Here is a 22023-nt window from a genome sequence, read left to right on the forward strand (position 1 = left end):
AAAAAAGCGCTTTTCCTCAAAGGAACTTTATGCTCATAATGTTTAGATCAATATTGAGATAATATTTAGATTATTTTGTTGTCCACTAAGTTCATCTTCTGCTTCTTTCTTTGTCAACAAGAGCATCTTGTAGGTTAGGACAAACATGGCTTTGCTCACCTTTGCCTAAGGCAATACAGATTTGGAAGCAGAAGCCTTCAATAACTAACTTCCACAGAATATGCAACTATCCCAAATACACATCAGGGCTAACCTAGAAACTGCTTCCAAGATTCTCCTACAACAAACTTACAAGCATTTACCAGTCATAGTCTTTCTCTAAGATGGACCATACAAACCACAGTAACACAGAGAAAGGAAAATATGTCCAAGAAGTAGTGGTCAAAGCCCTTCTCCTCCTAGAGGTGCCATAGGAGTTCTAATACCTCAGAATAACACAGGATTTTTTTCAAAAGGGTTTTGCCTGAAAGACTCTCAAATATTTTAGGCTGGACTGTACATTGGACTGGACTCATTTTATCTGAGTCAAGCAGACTTTATTGTCACTTGGATCTTCTCTTCCGGGAAACCTGGAATTTCAAACACAATCCTTGGACAACTGACCTTCAATCCATTTTAGAATAACCAACTCAGTGAAGATACCTGTACTCAGCTTTAATATATTTTTCCATGTCAATCACAACTGCAAAGGGTAAGAGGTGTACTGACTGTTGCCTCATTGTGATCGTTACGGTGTCTTTTTATGTTCAGAGACAGTGCCACATATAGAAATGATGGATTTAATTTCCAAGTTGTATTATAATTATCTACTCCTTACAAAATGAGCAAAGAACTATGCCTTGGTCAGAGAGTTCAGCAGGGCACTATTACAAATAGTTGTCTGCTGCAATTACCCTTTCTGACATGAAGCTTGGACTTCAAATCCTATTCTAATTCAGTGGTTTCTACTTTTGTTATTCACTACCAATTCCTCTGCACCCAGCAATGCCAAGAGGTCAACAATTAAATTAATTCAGAATACATCATGAACGTAAGAGTGACCCTATATTATATCTTCATTTTTTCCCTTTGATCATCCCTTTATTTGACTGCATTTCAGTAAATTATCCATGTAGTTTTTATTTTGACAGCTCTCTTTACAGCAGTAAAACAAAATGTGTGCATTGCAAATGGCAAAGATTCAAATTTCAGCTATGTTTATCCAAAATAGCACTGAACTGCTTCTGTACTTATGCTATACTGCCTACAGCCTTACGGAAGGGGAGACAGATGGGATGAATTTAGCAGGGAAACAGCTGTGGCTTGAAGAAGAGACAAGCAAAAGTTTTGCTATCAGGCTTCATTATGTATCAAGGTACCAGTAAAATGTGTATCCGTAAGGCAGCCAAAAAAGTGTTTTTCATTTGACTAGTGATAATTACCTTTTCTCAACAGCTGACAATGTTCTAAGCACCATTAAATAGGTATAATAATTAAGCAATAAGATAAGACAGGCAGTGCCTTGCTGGGGATTATTGCTCGCCTCGGGTGTGTTGCGAGGCACAAGGCTGAAGGGTGAGTGACTTCAGCCACCCGAGAAATGTAATAATCCCACAGAAATGCACTGCCTGGAGTGTCTTCTTGCTATTAAAAATGGAAATTTAAAAAGGACAAAATGCTAGACACATTTCCTGTGGATTTTATTGACATGGGTTAACATTACAGGAAGTCGATGCAGAAACTCCATTTCTGCCTAGCCTATGAAAGTCCTTTCCCAAGGACACATATGTCTCTGCTCAGCTTGTTTGTGCATTTTATTCATAATACCCATTTGAGAAGCACAAGTATTTGCATCATCTCACACATGTGTGACAAGGCACAAAAGATTGTAACAGCCTTCACAATGGTAAAAGTTAAAAGTGTTCTTAAGTCATGCGCTCCCAAACATTCATTCTGTGCAATTGCCTATGTTTGGTATCAATTTAAAGACAATGTTTTTTTTTAGTTCTAAAATTGTGTGTATCTATATATGCACATATGCATTTTTTAATATATATACAAAAGGTCAGCCACTCAAATGATCAAAGCATTAAGGAAAAAAGCCAAACAAAACAACTCAAAAACCCCCCAAAACCTTTTTTGACTACATGCAAGTCACATAGCTAAAACTAAGGCAATATCTCTGGTAGTGTGGGAAGTGCTAGTGCAGCACTCAAAAAAATTACACCGCTTTACATAAGCCGAGAAAGTTTACTGTCATTTCAGCCATGTCACTGAGACAACTGGAGACCTGAAACTATTTAGCAACCTTGACTTGAATCAAATCAGAATTCGAAAGATCACTCAGGATCAGGCCCCAAGTAATGAGATATGTTTGGGTCAAGGATCCACTTCCATCTGTGTAACTCAAGGCGGAATCTGGGTCTCTGAGGTTAAAAAACTTTTAAAAAGTTAAAAATGTCCTTTCCCCTTTCTTCCCCGCGATACATGACTTTACAGTCTTTACAAAGAACAAGTTAAACAAACACAGAATAATCTTACTATCCTTTTCCATTTCTTTCATATTTTCCATCATCACTACTTTATTCCAGAACCAATCTGAGAAGCCCTGCTGAGAAGCACACAGAACACCGTCTGGAGTACCCTAGAAATACAGATGCTAAGTAGGTCTTATCATACTGTCCTTCCTTTTAGACACTTCCATAATCTCTATTTCACTAAAACTTTTTCTAGTAGCAGTTGAGGGGTAACACATTTAAGAGCACATTTCTAGAAACTAGCCCAGTGCCTGTCACTATTTGACTACTACCAATTAGCACTATCACAAGGCTTAATAAACACAGTTATCTTTTAGCATTTAATTTCTTGTAGGATGGCAATTTTTTTAGACTGCACTCAGAAACTGATAATGAATATGACTGGAGCTCTGGAAGTTTAAGTCAGAAAATAAATAGGCAAAATAAAGTTTTATCTGTGTTTCATCTGACAAAAACACTGAAAAAAAATGGTCCCTGGTCTCATAATGCAAAGACTAAGCACTTAGTGAAAGATGGAAACAAACAGCATGATAAGAAAATATCCCACCTTCAAGTGCAACTTTGGCATGGAGCTAGTGACATAAGACACATCAAGGCTAAACAGATTTAAGAACTAAAGGCTAAAGAAATTTAAGAACAAGTTAGATTTATATAAGGAAAATGAGAGTATCCACAGTTAGATCAACTTCCAGAGGAAAGGTATTGGATCTTGCAGAAGCAATCAAAACACTGAAGTTATTGGGAAAAAGCAGTCTTCCAATAACCTTGCAAAACTCCATCACTTATGATATTAAAACATAAATTATCATTAGATTTGTGTCTCCTTCTCTTACAATAACCTTGAAAGGAGGCAGGTGAATAGATTTTGTTACAGAGCTGGTAAATTTTCATGACACACGACACACTTGCAAAGCTCTTTAAATGTTACTCATCTGTCTTCATTTTCAGTTCTCCACTATATGGGAACGGAGGGTTTTAAATAGCCTTTGTCTGAAAATCTCAGAATCATACACAGCGATCAAAACTAGAAAGAAATCTGCTACCGCTTCAAGTAATTTGCCACATGGGTTAATAGCTAAATTTTACTGTAATTGTGAATTCACTGAAGGCTTAATAGGAAAATACCAATTACAGTCAAATATCCCAGCTAGGTATTTGCTGCTGAACTACTGCATAGTGGAAGTCTCACTGTGGTTATTTGAAAAGGGTTTGGGTGGGTTTTTTAGTTTGGTTGGTTTTTTATTATTTTTCTGACACATCACAAGGATATCACAAAAATACAGTACAGAAAATGAACTTAAAAATGCAGACGGAAAGCAATATGGAAGAAAGAAAAGAAAGTGATTATAACAGTCAGAGACTTCAGGTTAATTTTTTAGATGGTCAAAACCATCAAAACTTGTTAAAGATTATTAAATGTTTTAGTTGGAACATGGATAGTTAGGTCTGTCCTCCAGAGTTTATACTACACTGGAAAGGCCCTTTTGGAAAGGTAGAAAAATTTATTCTGTAATTCTGGGTACATTTGAGCCGGTAACTTAAACAAACTCAAGTTAATTTGAATGACCAAGACAGATGTGCTTTTTGTTGATTTCTCTTGCCATTAAACAACTATGTTTTTATGTTCAAGACAGCAAAGGAGCACATTGACCCAGCCTGCTCACTCATTTCTCATCTCTTGGGAAAGTGGTGAGGGAGCTGGCCCATAACTACCACCTTGGAACAGAGGTGTTTCTACCAGGCACAAAAGGCAAAGTATTTTAAAGAAGATATGCTGGTGGTAAAAGGACAAATTGGTGGATTAACATAGTCATGTATGACCACCAGAAGCAAACCTTATTCAAAATTAAAACCCTTGCAGGTGTGTAGCAAATGTAGGAGAATAAAATGGGGCTCCCTGGAAAACAATGGGTGCATTTCTATCCAGTTATGCACATCTTTTTCAGTGTCAGTTCTGATCTGCACAGCAACAAGAATTTCTAGATCTTGCCGAATCAAGGAGAGTCTGGGCTGAGCTGTCAAAGACATCACCTTTATCCACCTCCATTTTAGAGGAATCAAGAATGCTTCGTTAATGCTAAATTAACATTTAAATTTGAAAACCAACAACTGTGCTGACAACAGAAAGTAACAAGAACAGCCTGGAACCTTATGTTGCGCTGTTTTATATCACACATATTTCAGGGCTTTTTACATTCCTAGTAGACAAGAACACAAGCTTACTATTAGTGAGCTGTAGGCTTTGACTCAGTTCATGATGGCATGAATATGAACTATCCCTCTTCCTTTTGGAGAAGGCAGAATACATTAAAGTAGTAGGGTAGAAGATACTCTCAGAAGTGGACAATTACAGACTCTTACAGAAGGGGTGTAAGCCAGAGAGTTGGTAGCTGTTGAGCACAGGAACAAACAAACCTGGCTACTTTCCCACTTAGCTTTTCTTTGAGACATGGACTGATAGAACCTTCCCAGATCTCATCTTCCAGTTCCTCAGACAATAAAACTGTGGTGGCCAGCAGTCTTGATGTGCAAAGTGAACACAGATACTGTGACTTCCCCTCTACATCTTCTTCCTCATATTGACTGTATTGCTATGCAATTAAATCAAGTGCAACATTAACTAATCCTTAAAGAAGGTAATTCAGATAATTATCAGCCCATTAACATGGCCTCAAATGCAAAAAAAGGCTGCAACAAATTCAGAAACAAAAGGAATATATAAGGACATGGAGAGGTAATTGGAACATGAGAAACTGAAACATAAGCTAGATCAAGCAGTTTTGGTCACATGAACCCTAAACTCTTTGACAGTTCATTTTTTGATTAAGGAAATGCAATAAATCTTACCAACATTAACTGTAGCAAAACATTAAATATCATGCCCATCAGCAATTGTTAACTAAGTTGTTGACAAGTATCTGACTAAAACAAAGAGCACAGCCAACAGGAACAATTGAAAGGGAAGAAGAATTCTCAGAGAATTTCTTCACATTTAAACAGATTTTTGAATATTTTGAATTATGACTCAGCACAAAAAATAAGGAGTAGGCTGATAAATTTAAGAGATGTTATCAGCTTTGAGAAAGTCTGGGATAATGCACAGAAAGAAAGAGATGACTCAGAAGATTGAAACAGCAGACATGGGATGAAAGTCTTACACTATATATTCAATGTGTTCTCAGTTCATAGTAAAAGTCTCTGCTGAAAACTTGAATTTACTTGGGAGAAAGACGTCCTAGATGCACTTCTTAGTGTAGCTGTCAGAAAGGCAAATGTGACTGTAGGATTCATCAGTCAACAAATTTCTAGTAAATATATAAATTCTATATATACAGATATATTCAAATGTCCGCATCCAAGACCCAAGAGTTTTGACTGCCCATATTTAAAAAAGATCAACAATCAGAACACCAAGGTGATGAAGAGCTTATTGCAAAAAGAAGAACAAGGAGGAACACTTTACTTGTAAGCAGAGGTAGGACTGAATAGACACATCCATGTCTACAATTGCCAGTGGTAATTGAATTACCAGTGCAGATTCTTTTGCAGAACTGCTTGTCCCAATTTTGGCTCAAAGACAAGTAGGCACAAACGAAACAGAGATTAATTCAGACCAAAAATAAGAAGGATCCTAATGAAAAGATCAGTGGAATAAGTTGTCCAAATTGGAATGGTGAGGCCTACAGATGAGCTCAATACGTTCTCAAACAAATATATGTGTGTATAAACTATATATAGGTACATATATTTTAGATACACACACTTGGAAACAGATGAACACAGTACTCTGTGACCTAGAATACATCGTACAGAACATTATTAAGTTCCCTAAATATCTCTCTGGAAATTGGGTAGGATATTCCCCTCTGCTTATTTGCTTCTTAAAGCTGAGAATTTATTTGCAAACAATTTTGCAGCATTTCATGAAAATCTTGTATTTCACTCTTTGTATACTTCAATTTGTCTAACAACTAAGAAAATTTTTGCTTTGAATGTCTACGGTTTATGTAGTTGGGGAATAAATCCTTAAAAACAGTGTTTGGGGTCTTATAAACTTACATAACTTATCAACTATTTTGGATGGGAATATTAACATATAAAAGTATAAATAATAGATGTATTTATACCACACTATATACATACACCTACTTTAACAGAGAAAGGGAAAAAATAGTTAAAAAGATATATAGTAAATAGACAAATGGTGAACAACAGAAGAATAGGGAGGGAGACATTCTGAACATGCAACTTCTATTCCAGAGATTTTGAACTGTGAGCAAACACCCCAGTATTAAACAAGACTCTGGCAGGATTTGCAATTTATATATGTGTCTTAAGTGTATACACACTAGCCATTAATTATTTCCTAATAGCAGGTCTCTGGAGTACACATTTCTCAATCTAAAATATGAGTCTATTAAATAGTAATAAAATAATTAAGTAACAGTGACAACCCCACTGGCTGGATAGAGCTGGGAGTTTTATCTGCACCGCAGTGCTGACACACGGTGACCACAAAGCTTTTCACAAACTCCTTGCATGAAGGGCTGCACAAACCAATATGTATCTCCAATTGCTACAGCCATCCTGTTACAGCACAACCACGCCAAAGATACATGGTGTGAGTAATGATGCTCAGGAAAAAGTGCAGCACATGCTCTTTAGACATTGAGACAATGTGAGTATCTCTATATCTTTAATATCAAAGGTTCTATGGACACTAGCTATGTTAATCTCTATTTTCAATTCAAAAACGAATGCACTTTAAACTAAAAAGCCACAAATAGTGCAATTTTAATCTATGATTGCATTGCTAAACAGATGATTGGTCTAATAAAATATAGGAACAATTACCTCATTGTCACTTTAAAAAATATACTAATCTACTGGTAAAATAAGGAAGACAATGTATTTAACTGAGAGTGAAGTGGACTGGAAGAAAATAAAGGTCTTTCAGGTAATGACATAACCTAAATTCATCCATCCATCATTGTTTCTTGCAAACACATATACACACAAAAAAGTACTTCAGTTTTAAGGAGAAAATGTAAAATGTCAAATGCAACTTGATTGCTCCAGTTATCAATTAATAATTTTAATGACTAGTTCTACTGAAGATTTGACAAGAAATCTGAAATTTCTATTCAGCAGTGTAATTGTGACAGCAAACTAGCTATTGTGATTTTACACAGCAGATATTTGAAAATGTTGGTGAATTCTCTCTAGATATGTCTTAATTCCCATAGATATGTGCTCTCTTAAGCATACATGATCTTGCATACACTACCACTTAGTAACAAAACAAAACAAATTAATGGTGGAAAATAACCTTTACAATCTTTGTCAAACTGAGTATCACATTTTCACTCGAGTGGTCTGTTTAAAGATCCATTTTAGCTACCCTTCCAGATAAGCTTATCCATAAGAATCCTACATTTGCCATAGGTAGAAAACAAATAGAATTTGTCACATGTTGTGCCATACAGACATTTCTGCACAGTTGCTGCACCACACTAGAATGTCTGAAGGGGAAGACACCCCAGGTAGTTGGCTGCAGACACATCTCAGCAACATGGCACGTAGTTCCAATTTGACACATAGAGTCTTTATAAATCCAATGTCTATGAAGTCAAACAAATCTCCTTCTTATTTATAGTAACAGGCGAGAGCAGATCTCTGCCGTCTTGTTACACAGATGGTTGTAACATTTTTATAGTTAACTTACAACCACTGATGCCTAAGGAATAGACACACATCTGCCCCAAACTGCCAGTCCTGTAGGCTCTTCTTTTTAACTTTAGCTAGCAAAAATACAGTCGAAATACGTCTAACAGTGTCACCTCCAAAAAGCTCCCATAACAAAACGCCCCACACAGATTTGCATTAGATGTATTATTGTTGTCAATGTTATACAGATTGGACATTGATCACACACATTACAGCAAAATTTACAGTAAGATGAACCATAACCACAAGATCTGAGAGAAAATTCATAGCCCCACATTCCATATGCTGAACTTTAGAAAAATGTTTGGAAAGAAACACATTAGAAGCTTCTAAATTTATGTTTTAATAAAAAGATTTAAAAATAGTCTTATATTTCATATAAACTACTGTCCAAATTATTTTCTTTTCTTTAACTGCTTCATAAAAAGTAAAGGCATGTCTGCCTCATCTTGAAAAAAGGAAAGAAGTTTCCTAGGATTTTCTTTTCCTGCTTGAAGGTCTTCAACAGGAAACATACATGGAAATGAGCTAAGCTATATTTCATTAAATGCCTCTCATTTTAGATACTGGCTGTCCACAGAAGCAATCCTCTAAATAGCTGAGTTACAATCAAACACTTGTTTTACGAGAAGAACAGATGAAGAAAAGTAAAGCCATGATTGAACCTTGTAACTATAAGAGTTGTCAATTAAGTTCAGTGAAAGTTCAAACATCCTGATGAAATCCTGACCCATGGCAGCTTGGGCAAATGATACTTATTCATATATATGTTCAAACAATAATAGATCTAGACAGGTTCTTGTCTTTTTCTTCTTACTCTTCAAATTGGAAGAGAAAAGACCTTGTGAGAAAGTGTTTACACAACAGGTCTAACTACAGAGGTGAAAATGCACACCTGGGAATTCAGTTTGAAAACAGATTAAGGAAAGAATGAACCAACTTTATACATACAGTTAGCAAATTCATCTGGCTTTGAATTTTCCTTCATCTGGTATCTATTCAAATTATGTAAGGTGGAGCACCAAAAAAAAACCCCAAAAGATAGAAACCTTTTAGTTTTGTTTCATAGTCTTTTTATTCTTGGCTAGTTCCTACCTTTACAGCTGCCTTATAAGAAATTTTATACTTTCTGTTATCTGCTAATTTCTACTATGAACGCAAATCTACAGAATGGGAATTTGAAGAATTTAATAAGACAGTTTGCTTTGAGGTTAAAAATTTATAAAAATGGACTCTGCTACATAACAGACAAGAATTTCAGCAAGATTCATATCCAGGAAGATACACATGATGACCAGCTCCACTTGGACTCATAACATATCACCTTAGTTAGTCCTGCAAACCATACATCCTTCAATTCAAGTCTGCCTCAGTAATATGTGACAATTGTATAATTTAGGATGGACATCTACTTTCTTTTAATGCCATATTTCACTGAGTAAAAGCACACCAAAAGGGCTGGGTATTTCCATTACACTGAAAAGGCTGATTCCATATCCTGTTTAATGAGTGGCACTTAAAGTAATCTCTTTCTTAGAAATTTGCTTATTTAATTTTGGACTATATTCATTTGCATCACACAGAGGTAGGAATGGCACTAAAACACTTTTCTTGTTCAGTTTCAGGAGTGCAACTATTATGATTGCCAAAGCATTTTTGCTCCAAAACAAATTCTAAACATTTAGGTATTGTTTCTTCCACAAAATAGTTATATCAGGGCCTGTCATGCTGTCCCTGGATAAAACAAGTATGGACAGTGATATCTTCTCAAGCAAATATCACAAAACCCCATTTTTAAAATGCAAATGTTAGGTTCCAAGTTTAGCCAAAATCATTTTAATAAGAGAGATTTTCTGAAGCTCCAGAATAACAGCAGCTAGAAAATTAGGTCAGAATGCACTTTGTGGGACTGTGTTGCAAAACAGCCACTGCTATTTGTAGCTGCTATGTGTATATAAAGGAGAATACAAAGGCGAAACAAATGTATTAAGAAGTAACCACCATCAACAGTATTTTGCTGAGATTATTAGGATCTAAGTGATGGATGAAAATCTGAGGCAAAATACATTATTATTATTTGTTGTTCTGCTTTCACTAAATAGTAAAGTCAGATATCTATTTTCAAAATCAGAAGAGAAAAATCACTATTTTTATTTAGTGGAAATCCTTCAACATAAATATATCCAACTGATTTGTAAACTTCATGACCAATTTACAGCATTTGGGAATTAATCCTGAAAATCAACTACAGTTTTCACATGGAAAAATAAAATTAGATTTTTTTAAAGCAGTGTAGAGTATCAGCCTTGTCACTTATTAGTTGGAATTTAAATTAATAGAGTGCAAGATGACAATTAAAAATATGTTAAAAGAGCCATCTCTTAAAATGCTGGTAAAGTATATTGTTCATGTTTAGAACACCTAATAATCTCTGCCATATTTACATATTCTAAAATATTAAATAAGACAAATGCTATTACTGCCCTGTTTTCTCTGTTGTCTGCAAAACAGCAGCAGAAGGTAAGGCATTGCCTGCAGCATGACCACTCTGCTTTCAAACCACTTTTGTGTTCTGGATTAATGCTTTCAGTCTTTTCTACTGTAGAATCATTGCTGCTGCAGCAGAGAATGAGCAACATTTTACAGTAGATCTATCTTATTTATAAAAATAGATAGAGGAAAGGTTACCCTAAAAACTTGCAAAGCACTTTTAAATTCTACTACATACTCATAATCTGTAGAAGAGCAGCTAGGAGAAAAAAGAGGGGAAAAAATTTTTTCTCCTGAAAATAACCTCAAATCCTCAGTCCTCCATATGATGAGAATCCACCATAACTAAAGAAATCAAAAGGGAGGTGAGATAAATGGAAAGACTGTGTAGTTACACAGATTAGGGACACAGTTGCAGCATTTTGAATTTCTCTGTTCTCTGAGCTATAAATGATGATGACAACCCAAGGTTACAGGAGAACAGGATGAGGTACAGACAGAAATCTGAAAGGGAAGAGGAAAGAAGCGGTTCTGGATGATTGAGATGAACACATGAAGTGCTTGCAAGAAACAAGATTATAGACAGAGAATAAAGAGATGGCAGTAAAAAAAAAAATTAAAAATCAGTACTTTAAAGAAATGAGCATAGAGGACTGGCTGCTATACTTGCAAGCTCTGCTCCTCTCAGGTGGTCAACGATGAAAAAAAGCAAAAAGAATTTTTCCCAGTAAGGGCTGTCTAGTCCAAATAAAGTTAAACTGCATTTTGCCCTTGACTACAGACAAGATGTAGCTTGGATGAGTGGATTTGCAGAGTTACGTCTCAGCCTTTCCTTCACTTCATCCTCTACCACCACAAGCATGTCAAAACGACCTCCAGTGCCTGTTACACTTAATGTGGAGTGGAAAGCAGAACAAGAAAGCATAGATGAACTTTCTGGAACCAAAAGGAAAAGACTCCAAAGTGATCCCTGAGGAAGTCTAATCCATATCACAGCACAAGCCATTATCTGTCTGGAGACTCTGGCCAGAACAGTCAATTGATATTGGTGAAAGTATTTCACACTAGCCTTGCTGCAGCTGCTCCCAGCTCATCCTGAGGAAGTCACTGCTTCTCTGAAAGGCTAGTGGTGCCTGGAAATGGTATTTCTCTGGTTACTGTGATTTTCAGTAAAATTTGTCTGTTTGTACAAATGATGGTAAACCCCAAAAATACAACTATTACATGGCATAATGGAACACACATCTGTACTCTACATTCACATCACTGAATAACCTCTTCCCTCCTTCCTTCCCAGTTCCCCCCTCCCATTTTTTTTTTAAATGGTAAGACTATTCATACAAGTTAGAGCAGAGAACAGCCGAAGCAGCCCACACACATATGTACTAGGTTTAAATTCTTTGGAAGACTATGTTGTTCAAGCTTTCCTTTTATTTATCCAAAATGGCACAAGCAAAAGATGTTAAAAAAAACAACTTGACAGAATGGTTGGGGAGGGGGAAGGAGTGGTCATTTCATAAGGAAAGAATATTACTTTCACACAACCTCGTGTCATTTTTATGTTTACACAACACGACCGGTACAGTTGAGCATATCACATACTGACAGATTAACAGGACCTCCTACCTTGACTTCATTCTCTCATGCATTCTGCCATGCTGGATACACTGTTGGTCCAATTCATCATTCCGTTTCTGCATCTTCTCCAATCTGCCATGAAGATACTCTTTTTCCTGACTAAGCTGGTTGACTTCAGATCTACAGAAGTAAAACAAAGCGATGATGGATGTTGTCAGATTTTATCCTGCAGTGTGCCATCAATATGTGGCTTCAGCATTTACAAAATTTCATACATTTATATGTAATGCATAAACAAGCTATTACTAGAACTTACAGAAACCAAATGCTGTTTCAGATAATCTCAAGACAAAAGAATATGATACTGGTGGGTATCTTCTAAATATGCCACTGGCAATCACTCAATTATAGGTTGGCTGTGCTAATTTCAGCCTAATTTAAACAGGCATGCCATTTGGCTTTATGCATCTATGTTAAATAAGATCAATAAATGTAAATTCATACTTGTTAAGCAAGAATTTGGCTAACATTTTGAAAACACATTTTAACTTCTTTATTAGCAAAAGCTAACATTTCATTTTAAAAAACAGTTACTAAAACCTTGTTCAACCTTTACTCTGTTTTATAGGTTGAACTCTCAACAGTTCACAGGTTGAACTCTCAATAGTAGTACTGTTTTAGAAACTATAGTAACCTCCTGTGTCTAAAATAACATTGCACAGATTAAAAAGACATCAACAACAAAACCCCCATAAACCCGTCCCCCCCAAAAAACACTCACTCCCAATAAAAACCCAAAGCCTCACTAAGAGGAAAATTAACTAAACTTTCAGAAACAAGGGACAAATCATACAGGCACACACTAATCTACATAAAACTCAGCACAGCCTTTAAGAATATTAGTCACTTCTAAGCAATTCTTATTCTTCACGGGTGAGCAGAGACACCAGATCCATGAATGACCTGGGACTGCTACTTGCTACATCTCTAACCATCAGCCCATGGAGAAACAGGCATGAGCTGTTTCTTAATATCAGGAAAAGACCTCAGATTAAATAGTGATAAAATATACATTATGCACTTGTACAATTTTAACTCTTTGGAAAAGGTTAATGAGAACATGTCAGAATCTGCTATACCATCAGAAAGTACGAATCAAAAGCAAGCAAATTTGATTTATGGCATCTGCCACTCCATATCTCAAGGTTAAAAAGCTTCAGATATATCTTTAAATCATAAACTTAAATATGCTGCAATTACAGCAGAAATACTTTACCTTCCTGGCTGTTACAGAATGCAACAACAACTGACATTCTGAAAAATACAACAAAATGCAGGGAGGAAGGAATACTCCTCCTTCAAGACATGTTGTTACATTGACAAGTCAAATCTAGAAATGACAACATGATCTTTTCATGTTTAAATAGAGAACAATGCATGGTATCATCTGTGAATCTAAAAGAACTTAGAAAAGGAAACTTTGGACTGAGACTGTATGTAATTGAATTTAGATTGAGAGTTACAGCTCTATTAAGGAAGATCACACACAAATACATCAGAATTGTGCCGATAGATTTGTACATCAAACTTCAGTGCACAGGAGTTTCCTGGATGGATACATAATAGTGGGCAGGATGTTATAGGAAGGTAGCAGAAACTGAATTTTTCCACCGACCATTTTACACAAATACTAGTAACTTAAATGTCAGCATTAACAAAGCACTGCCAGCTGGACCAACTGTTATCACACAATGTGAATGCAGTCTGCACTTGATACTGATACTGTAAGACAGACAACCAGCGGATAAAAGCAAAGTTTCACTGCAGAGAAGCTCAAAGAGACCTGACATGGGACTAAATTCAATTCTGCATTCCTTTTTTGCCAGCAAAATTCAGCAACAGCATTTGACATGTAGGAATACTGTAAATTATCACATTTGTTGGGCTTCCCAATGGGGAGATCCTGTTTCTTTTTTTGTATTTATATATGACTGTCTCATTCATGGAAACAGCAGAAGCAACTTTCAAGGTGATAAAATTCTCCAAGTTTCACAAGGACTTATTAATCTCCATTACACTTGAAGGTGCCCAAAGTCTTTCTGGAAAGATCAAGTAATTCAAATCAACCAAAACCAAAACACTACTGAAATTATAATTAATGAAACCAAAGTAAGTAATGAATTAATTAAAACCATTAGTATCATAATCTCCAGTCTCTAAAATAGAGCTCTAAATGCCCGATGCTTTGAAGCACATCATGAGTGTTGCTTCCTCCTAAAACATCTTTTGTAATTACAGTTAAACAGAAAAAAAAATTCTAATTATGACATTACTAACACAATGTCCTTTCCATGTAACTAAGAGTCTGACCCCCAAGACTCAAGTATTTAATGACACTGAAGTTTTGAAGGACAGCACATATGAAGGACAGAATGGTTAGGTCCATGTTAAAAGGTTCAGAGTGTTAGCATTAGAGAGAACACCAGTCCAATACAAGACTGTATACCAAGAATCTTCCATTGCCACTTGTCAATGATTCCCTCTGCATCTTTAAACACACCTTTCATTCACCTCAGTTTCCAAAGATTAAGAAGACAGCTAATTCTATGTGATATTTAAATAACTTCACACATTGCTGGGTTAAATAAAAACCCCAAACCCACCACAATTGTACTAAGCTTGATAACTGTACTGAATGCTATAGCACATTTATACAGGAGTAGAAATTCCCCTCAGCCAGGACCACTCCTGTGTAAATGCTTTTGAACAACTCTGCTCCCAAGGTATCACAGCAGGAAAAGAGAGGGGGGAAATGTCAAAGTATGCAGTGCTGAACTTCAGAGATAGTTCACTCACAATGCTGGGGACAGAGGCAAATTAGAGAAATCTGTGCAATAATCACTGTGTCTGATGCATCCTGCACAACTAAAGGGCAGAGCATGGATGTGCTGATGTTGTTCCATCTGAGCTACTCTGGGTCCAACAGCCTGAGCAATAAGCTGTGGTGGACTCAGTAGAAACTGAAGCATGCAGGCATTTGGAGTGCTGCCACTGGAGCTGAACGCAGCAGGAAGGGGCACCTCTGCAGACTCAGGCTGGCCCCACAAGCCAGGCAGTCACGGAGCTGTGTGTGCTTCTGAGATCTCATACACTCAAATGACCTGTATGAAATCATTGTTATTTTGAAACTGCACAGAGCAAAGCTACAACATCACATGAAAATGTAAAATGCATGCTTGTAATTGGATGCATAATAGATTTTGCCAAGTCTCATTTACTTGTTACTATATCAAATATAATTGATGGGGGCAGAAGCAACGACAGAAACAAACCCCCTCAATACTTCTGGATCCATTTAACTACCTCAGCTTCTATTTAAAAACCACTTTAAGGTTTCATCTAGCATCTTTGCTGGAAGAATCTTGGAAAAAAACCCAAACAGGTTAGCCTCCAAACCACTTAAATACTAAAGAAAAAAAAAAGGTGAAAATGTTAAATAGTCAAAATTCAAAGTCAATCTTAGGATATCTTTAGGAGGAGCTGATTTTTGAAAATAAGGTGGCAATGCTGCATTTACTCCTCTGAACTAGCTTTTTCATTTCAGTGCTTTTTAAACACTGCTTTTTCCTGCTCTGAAAACCAATTGTTTACTTGCACAGAAATTAAACACATGCCCTAAAATATTTTCTGCTGATGCAGTATTATTGCATCTAATTTTAATGACTAAATCTTCAGACAGACTGTTCCCCATCTTCATACAGCTACCTTCAACAAACATTTCACTCCTGGTATTGAGTGCAACGACTGCAGTCAACCAAACAGGCAGGAAAATAGTTCAGCCGGGTATGTGTTCTTTACTTCAATTAAACTCACACAGTTGGATGCCTACTGTTGCCAAACCAGTAATATAATTTATACATTATAGTCCAAACACTAAAACTACACTAAAAGTCATTTAACAATATTTATAACACCATAAAATACAGTGTTAAAATATATGAACTGCAATATGTACCAAAATTATAAAATTTGTTTCTCATCATCAGTGATTAAAACCAGGATCATTGCTCTAGCTTCAATACTCACAACCCTGGTGACAGATTAGAATTCAAATCTTAATGATCAATTTACAATTAACAAGATAGAAGTGAAACAAATTAAACCAACCATTATATATAACGAGACCCAATGGACTCCCATTGTTCCCCTTAATTACAAAACGCAAATCACAAATACACAGTGGGTAGTGTTAAGCATTAATCTACAACCTAGAAACTCAGACAGTGACAATCAGAGGGAAAGAAAGAACAAAACAAGAGAGAAACAGAGAAGAAATCAACAAAGGGCTATATTTTTAAACATGCCTATGCATACGAAAACCTTCACAGACACTATCTTGTTTCTGCACAGCTTGAGGGGTTTATAATTCGTCTGACATTGTCTTTCTGACACCTCTCTGTGTAGGGACTAGCTCAAAAAATGGTTCCAGCTTACATATAAATACAAAAACTTCAACTGAGATTTCTCAGAAAACCTGCATTAAATATAAAAATATATGTGCCACTCAGATCATTCAGCTGATATTGTAGAAATACATTGTTGTCACAGATAAATTTGAAATGTCTTTTGTTACAAATGGGCACTTCGTATCAAACAAAATAAAATTTAAAAAACCTTACTATTGCATCTGTTATTAAAAGAGCTTGAGTGTTCTACCAATTAAATAATGGTATTGGTAGCACACAGGTATATCTTAAACCCATGGAAAATAAGGCACAAAGATTCCAGAAGTACAGCAAGAAAATACACATTCGGATCCAAAATTCAATTTATAGTAATGTCAAAAATACGGAAAAAAATGGAAAAGTATTTTCTGTGAAAATAGGGTACACTGTAGCTTTGTGATCTGCCTTTATTAATGTACATAAGAGCTAAATTATAAAATCTTCCCCAAATTATTGCTTTTTTGCAGAAGACAAAACTACAGCATTCTGTACCATAATGTGGTTTTACACAACATTCAGTGACAACGAGCTGAAGACTGCCTTTTGGAGAGGTGCTACTGAGGGATATGTGCCCATCATGCATTTAGAACTTGGCTAAAAAAATTTTCTGCATTGATCTCCTGATCACATCACTTTGTGAAGCCATCTATATTAGTCTGTCATTTTCCACCACCTCCAGTTCCACCTTGCTGTTCTCATTTTTACATTCTTTTTTTTTGTCTCTACCTATTTCTCTATCCCTGTAACTGATTGCAGCAGCTCCCACTCCAATGAAGGCAAGCTCAAGCTATTTTAGGACCACTTCTCAGAACCACTTTCATGCATTCTTCCTTACAGTTTCTTGTATAAAAAATACCACTTCCTGGAAATGCAAGAGGGCTCCTTTTCCCATTTTCAGGTCCTTGACATAGTCAGCTAATGCTGCTAGGTGGAGAAACACTTGGCAATCTCTAGTATTTATTTTCAGAGAATAATGTGTTTTCACAGTATGTTTTCTGTCTTTCCTTCATCCTTTACAGTTACTAGTCTGTGACTGTGAGCTCTAGCAACAAAGTCTGTGTGCTTTTTTATTGCTGGAATAATAATATGATTTGAATCCATTTAGATTTTGCATTACTTTAGCAGAAGGGCTCTTCTTTTTCAGAGGAAAAATTCTCTTTGCTTCTCTCTCAAGTATCCCTCACAACACTTGCATGGGAATATTGCTTACAGTCCCTCAAGTTTCTCATTTCTTCCCCAAACACTCTGGATGGGATTCATCTCCAAACTTCAGACACTTAACAGCTAGTCAACACTTTATATTCAGTGGGAAGTAGGATGGGCAGTGGAGGCAGTACACATGGGAAACATAAATTTTATTTATTACAGACATATATATATGTGTGTGTGTCTGTCATCTACCTAAATTCTCCTTTGACCATTCCTTGGAAGAGGGTACTGGGGTAAATGAGCTCTCTCCCTGAGTGAGTTCTGCCTCTTCTTCATTACCTCAAAAGGATGATTAAATCCACCCAGCAGAAGAATTCTGTCTTGAAAACCAATTTTACCTTTGCTGAGTGTTTTCCTTACTTCCCATGGGCCATGAGATGAATACTAACCCTAATTACCAAATTCACTTTGCACGCAATTTACAGAAGCTACAGAATGCCAACTCTCCACTGAAGTCCAGTTTACTACTCTAAATACGAACCCCCAATAAAATTTCAACAGATACTATTTTTACACTTAAAAATGTAAAATCAAATTATTTCGGCTAAAGAATTACAAAATTCATGTTTTCTTTAGAATATAGTTCTGTCTTACAGAACTTTTGAACAGATACCTCCACAGCTTTGTATTTCTTTAAATTATTACTTCCAGGTGTTGCTCTCTTCCTCAGGTTTTAATCGCTTTGAACTTAGATCTACTATTGATTGATAAAAAGCAGCAGCAGAATCAGAGCATCAGTGACAAGCAATTTTGATGACAATTATTTTATAGACAATATCCAGTGCATAGTGTAGTACTGTGAAAAGAGTACTAGAGTAAATAAATAAAATTACAACAGTTTGAGATTATTGAATCTTTAGCATTTTCCACATAACTTCAGATAAACTTGAATTGTAGAAACAATTTTCTACTGTTCATATTAAGATTATGAACCCAAGGACGAAAATACTATGCAATCTTTGCATTGGAATTGTCCAAGAAATCTGAATTATTAGTTAGAAACAAAATCTTAAGGGGCATATTATACTGAATTTTTAAGGGGCATATATTACATTGATATGATATGTAATACCTGGGACAAAATGAAAAATAATAAATATTAAAATACAAATAAAAAGATAAAGAAGCATGTCCTAGTAATAAAAGGGCCAGGTTAACAAAAATATACTAACCTGTATTTTTCTGACATTTGTTCCAACTTCTTTGCCAATACAAAACATTCTTCCTTTAATTTTGCTATGAATGTATTCTGGGAGGTCAGCAATGAATCCAGTTCTTCTACTAGAAAACACAAAATTGTGATACTATGAAATTACAATTATATAAATTTGTAGATAACGTAGAAACAATTTTATATATTCTTAATTTCTTTCTTCCAGTTCCTTCTATTTTGAAATGTTTTTTAAACTTCAGCTACTTGGACATCATCACTTACCAAATTAAGGCTCTATGTCAGAATTAGCTGAAGTGTTAAAGCAATGTTGCCACTGAATCTGGTCTTGGAAGAGAAGAATCACTGTGCAGACTAGATATCTAATCTGGTGGGCTTGCTTTTTAGCTAGAAGTTCACTGACATTTCTAGGAGGAATAAAATTGGCAAGCCATGCTTTAGCAGACTTTTCCTTGCTCAACTGGTGCAGAGGATACACCAGCAACCCAAATGCTCACACTGTAGACTCATTTCAGTATCTCCTTAAAAAAGCAGTTCTTTTATTTACTGTGTTCTGAGCTTAACATGAATAATGTAATTTTTATTCTTAAATGAAAAGATTTTCACTTACTGCCCAGTGACAGTTGAAATGAAACCATTTCATAAAGTAATTTTCAGTTACTATCAGTTTGGACTGCACCTAAACTCATGACCTAGAATCCAGGTATCTTTATTCTTTCAAAAGGGAGATACTGCAAAATTATCTTTCTTGATTTCTGCTTTTAAAATTGGTGAAAGCATAACCACTCTTGCCCAAATTCCTTGTATGTGTGTAGGGTCATAATAAACAAGGTTTTCTTTATATACATTATAAATTACTATAATTTTCAACTCCCTCTAATTCTACTAGAGATGTATAAAAACAGATCCAGACACAATATTGTTTCATTTTTGTATAGTGGGACAATTTATGCACCAGAAAGGTAAATTACATTTCTCTTGTGAAAAATTACACATGGTCATATGCAGATGTGCTGGCTAAAGGAGGAAAAAATTATTCTGAGAGCTTCTTTTCTTCTCCTACAGTGTAGGCAGCAGCCATAATGTACCTGTTTGCATTCCCTGAACACACGAGAAGATCCTCTAGTACTGTGATAATACTAAAAAAAGGCAGAAAATTGAATAGCATGCCTGCTACCCTACGTATTATCCAACACCCCTTATAATTAATGTATGTTGTATAGTTTTCCTGGAAATATTGCATGACTGGTTGGTAAATATGGTATTTTGTAAACACATAAATATATCATGTTCTTTAACAGTTGAAACTCCTCCTCCTTTCCATGCTCATGGGTTACAGATTTCATCTCTTAAAAATTCTTTTTTTTTTGTTTATTTATAATATGCACCTCTACGAATGTTGTTGGCATAGTACTTCATAATACAAAAAGCTCTTTTTTGTTTGTTTGGAAAACCCATTTTACTTCCAGATTAAAGTTAGATGTTATTGATGGGCTAAGTCAATGCAATGAAGTCTCCTATTATGAGAACCTGAAGTATGCAAGGGATTAAACATCTTTCTTCTAGACTGAGGATGTGGGGGAGGCACATGGTAATGCTAAAAATGTTTGAGGCTGCAAAGATTAAATAAAGGAACATATCAATTTGGAGCCAGTGAATTACATCCAGCTGCGACAGTGAATTAAGAACCGATTAATGGCTAAAGCTTTTCTCCAGTTTGGATGCCGAAGCAAACTCATTAAGCTTTTAGAGTAGCTATAATGTGTGTACTGTGGGAACTGTTCAATGCTATTCAGGAGACTTTAACTGTAAGCTCAGAGCATTTCCCGCAGAGCTTCTGATGCTATTTTCTTTATATAACATGTGTGCCTGAAAATCCAGCCAAAAACAAGCCCTTTGTTTTTCTACTTTGTTGTGGTCTCTCTCAGCTTTACGTTTCTTGAACACAGGTAAATAAACTCATAATCCAGATGGTGCAGCAGATGTGAGAGCAGCACTCTGAAATCAACAGACAGTGGGCAATACTTTCCATTTTCTCTTTTAAACGCTAACTAATATGTAATTCGGAATCTCCGGTGTAGTTAGCATCTGCTCCCTTCGGCCAGCCAAAGGTTACAGGTGTTCCTGATGTCATTTCACAGTAAGGCGTGGGCCTGGCTTGTGAGTGAGTGCCCAGGCTCTAATCTTTCCCTACCACCTACCAGTTTTCTCATGCTGGGCCTCCATTTGCTGCATCTTCTGTGTCAGCTCCTGCTCTCTTTGCTGGGCCTGAAGGGCTCGGGCCTTTGCTTCATTGCTAATGCTGTGCTGAATGTTCTCTTTCTCCAATCTACAAAAAAAACAACAAATAGGAAATAAAGAAAAATAAAAACCATATAGTGAAGAGGATAAACTAAAAGGGTAAAGCACAACATTCAAATAAGAATAATAAAAATCTGGCCAAGCTTTTCACATTATACATTCTCCTCCTCCTTCAGGTTACACAAACTGACCTTTCTCTTACAATGTCAAACATTCTCCAGTGACTAGCAGAAAATGGACAAAAAGTATGATCTATTTCCTGAGAGAAAATTAGCCCTGCAGACAAAAATAGGATTTTATTTTTAAAAATTTTAATCACAACCTCTTTTTTATAAGGAAGCTTACCAACATTCACTTTGCACGGCACATATTATTTGCATTTTCTTTTAAATGCTATTTGTTTAATTCTGCAGTGAAGCTTAGGGACCTGACCCCGAGATGGACTGGTTCCCAGTGAATCAGCAGGAGATAAGTCAATGGGAGCGATTGCCACAGTGCTCGTGATACAGATACTCTGAAAGCTTAA

The 22023-nt window shown here is 36.0% G+C and overlaps 1 protein-coding gene across 2 annotated transcripts in view; it reads right to left on the reverse strand.

The window, feature by feature from the left end:
* The window catches only part of SDCCAG8 (SHH signaling and ciliogenesis regulator SDCCAG8), a 106255-nt gene that overhangs the window by 27213 nt on the left and 57019 nt on the right, over positions 1-22023 (reverse strand). For both annotated transcript variants that reach the window (XM_064708836.1, XM_064708835.1), the window contains exons 14-16: positions 21398-21525; positions 19198-19306; positions 12360-12491 (exon numbers count right to left, since the gene is read on the reverse strand). In XM_064708836.1, the coding sequence (XP_064564906.1) occupies positions 12360-12491; positions 19198-19306; positions 21398-21525 (369 nt within the window). The remainder of the gene's footprint in view (positions 1-12359; positions 12492-19197; positions 19307-21397; positions 21526-22023) is intronic.

This window comes from Zonotrichia leucophrys, chromosome 3 (genome assembly GCF_028769735.1).
Source record: "Zonotrichia leucophrys gambelii isolate GWCS_2022_RI chromosome 3, RI_Zleu_2.0, whole genome shotgun sequence".
Classification (NCBI taxonomy): Eukaryota; Metazoa; Chordata; class Aves; order Passeriformes; family Passerellidae; genus Zonotrichia; species Zonotrichia leucophrys.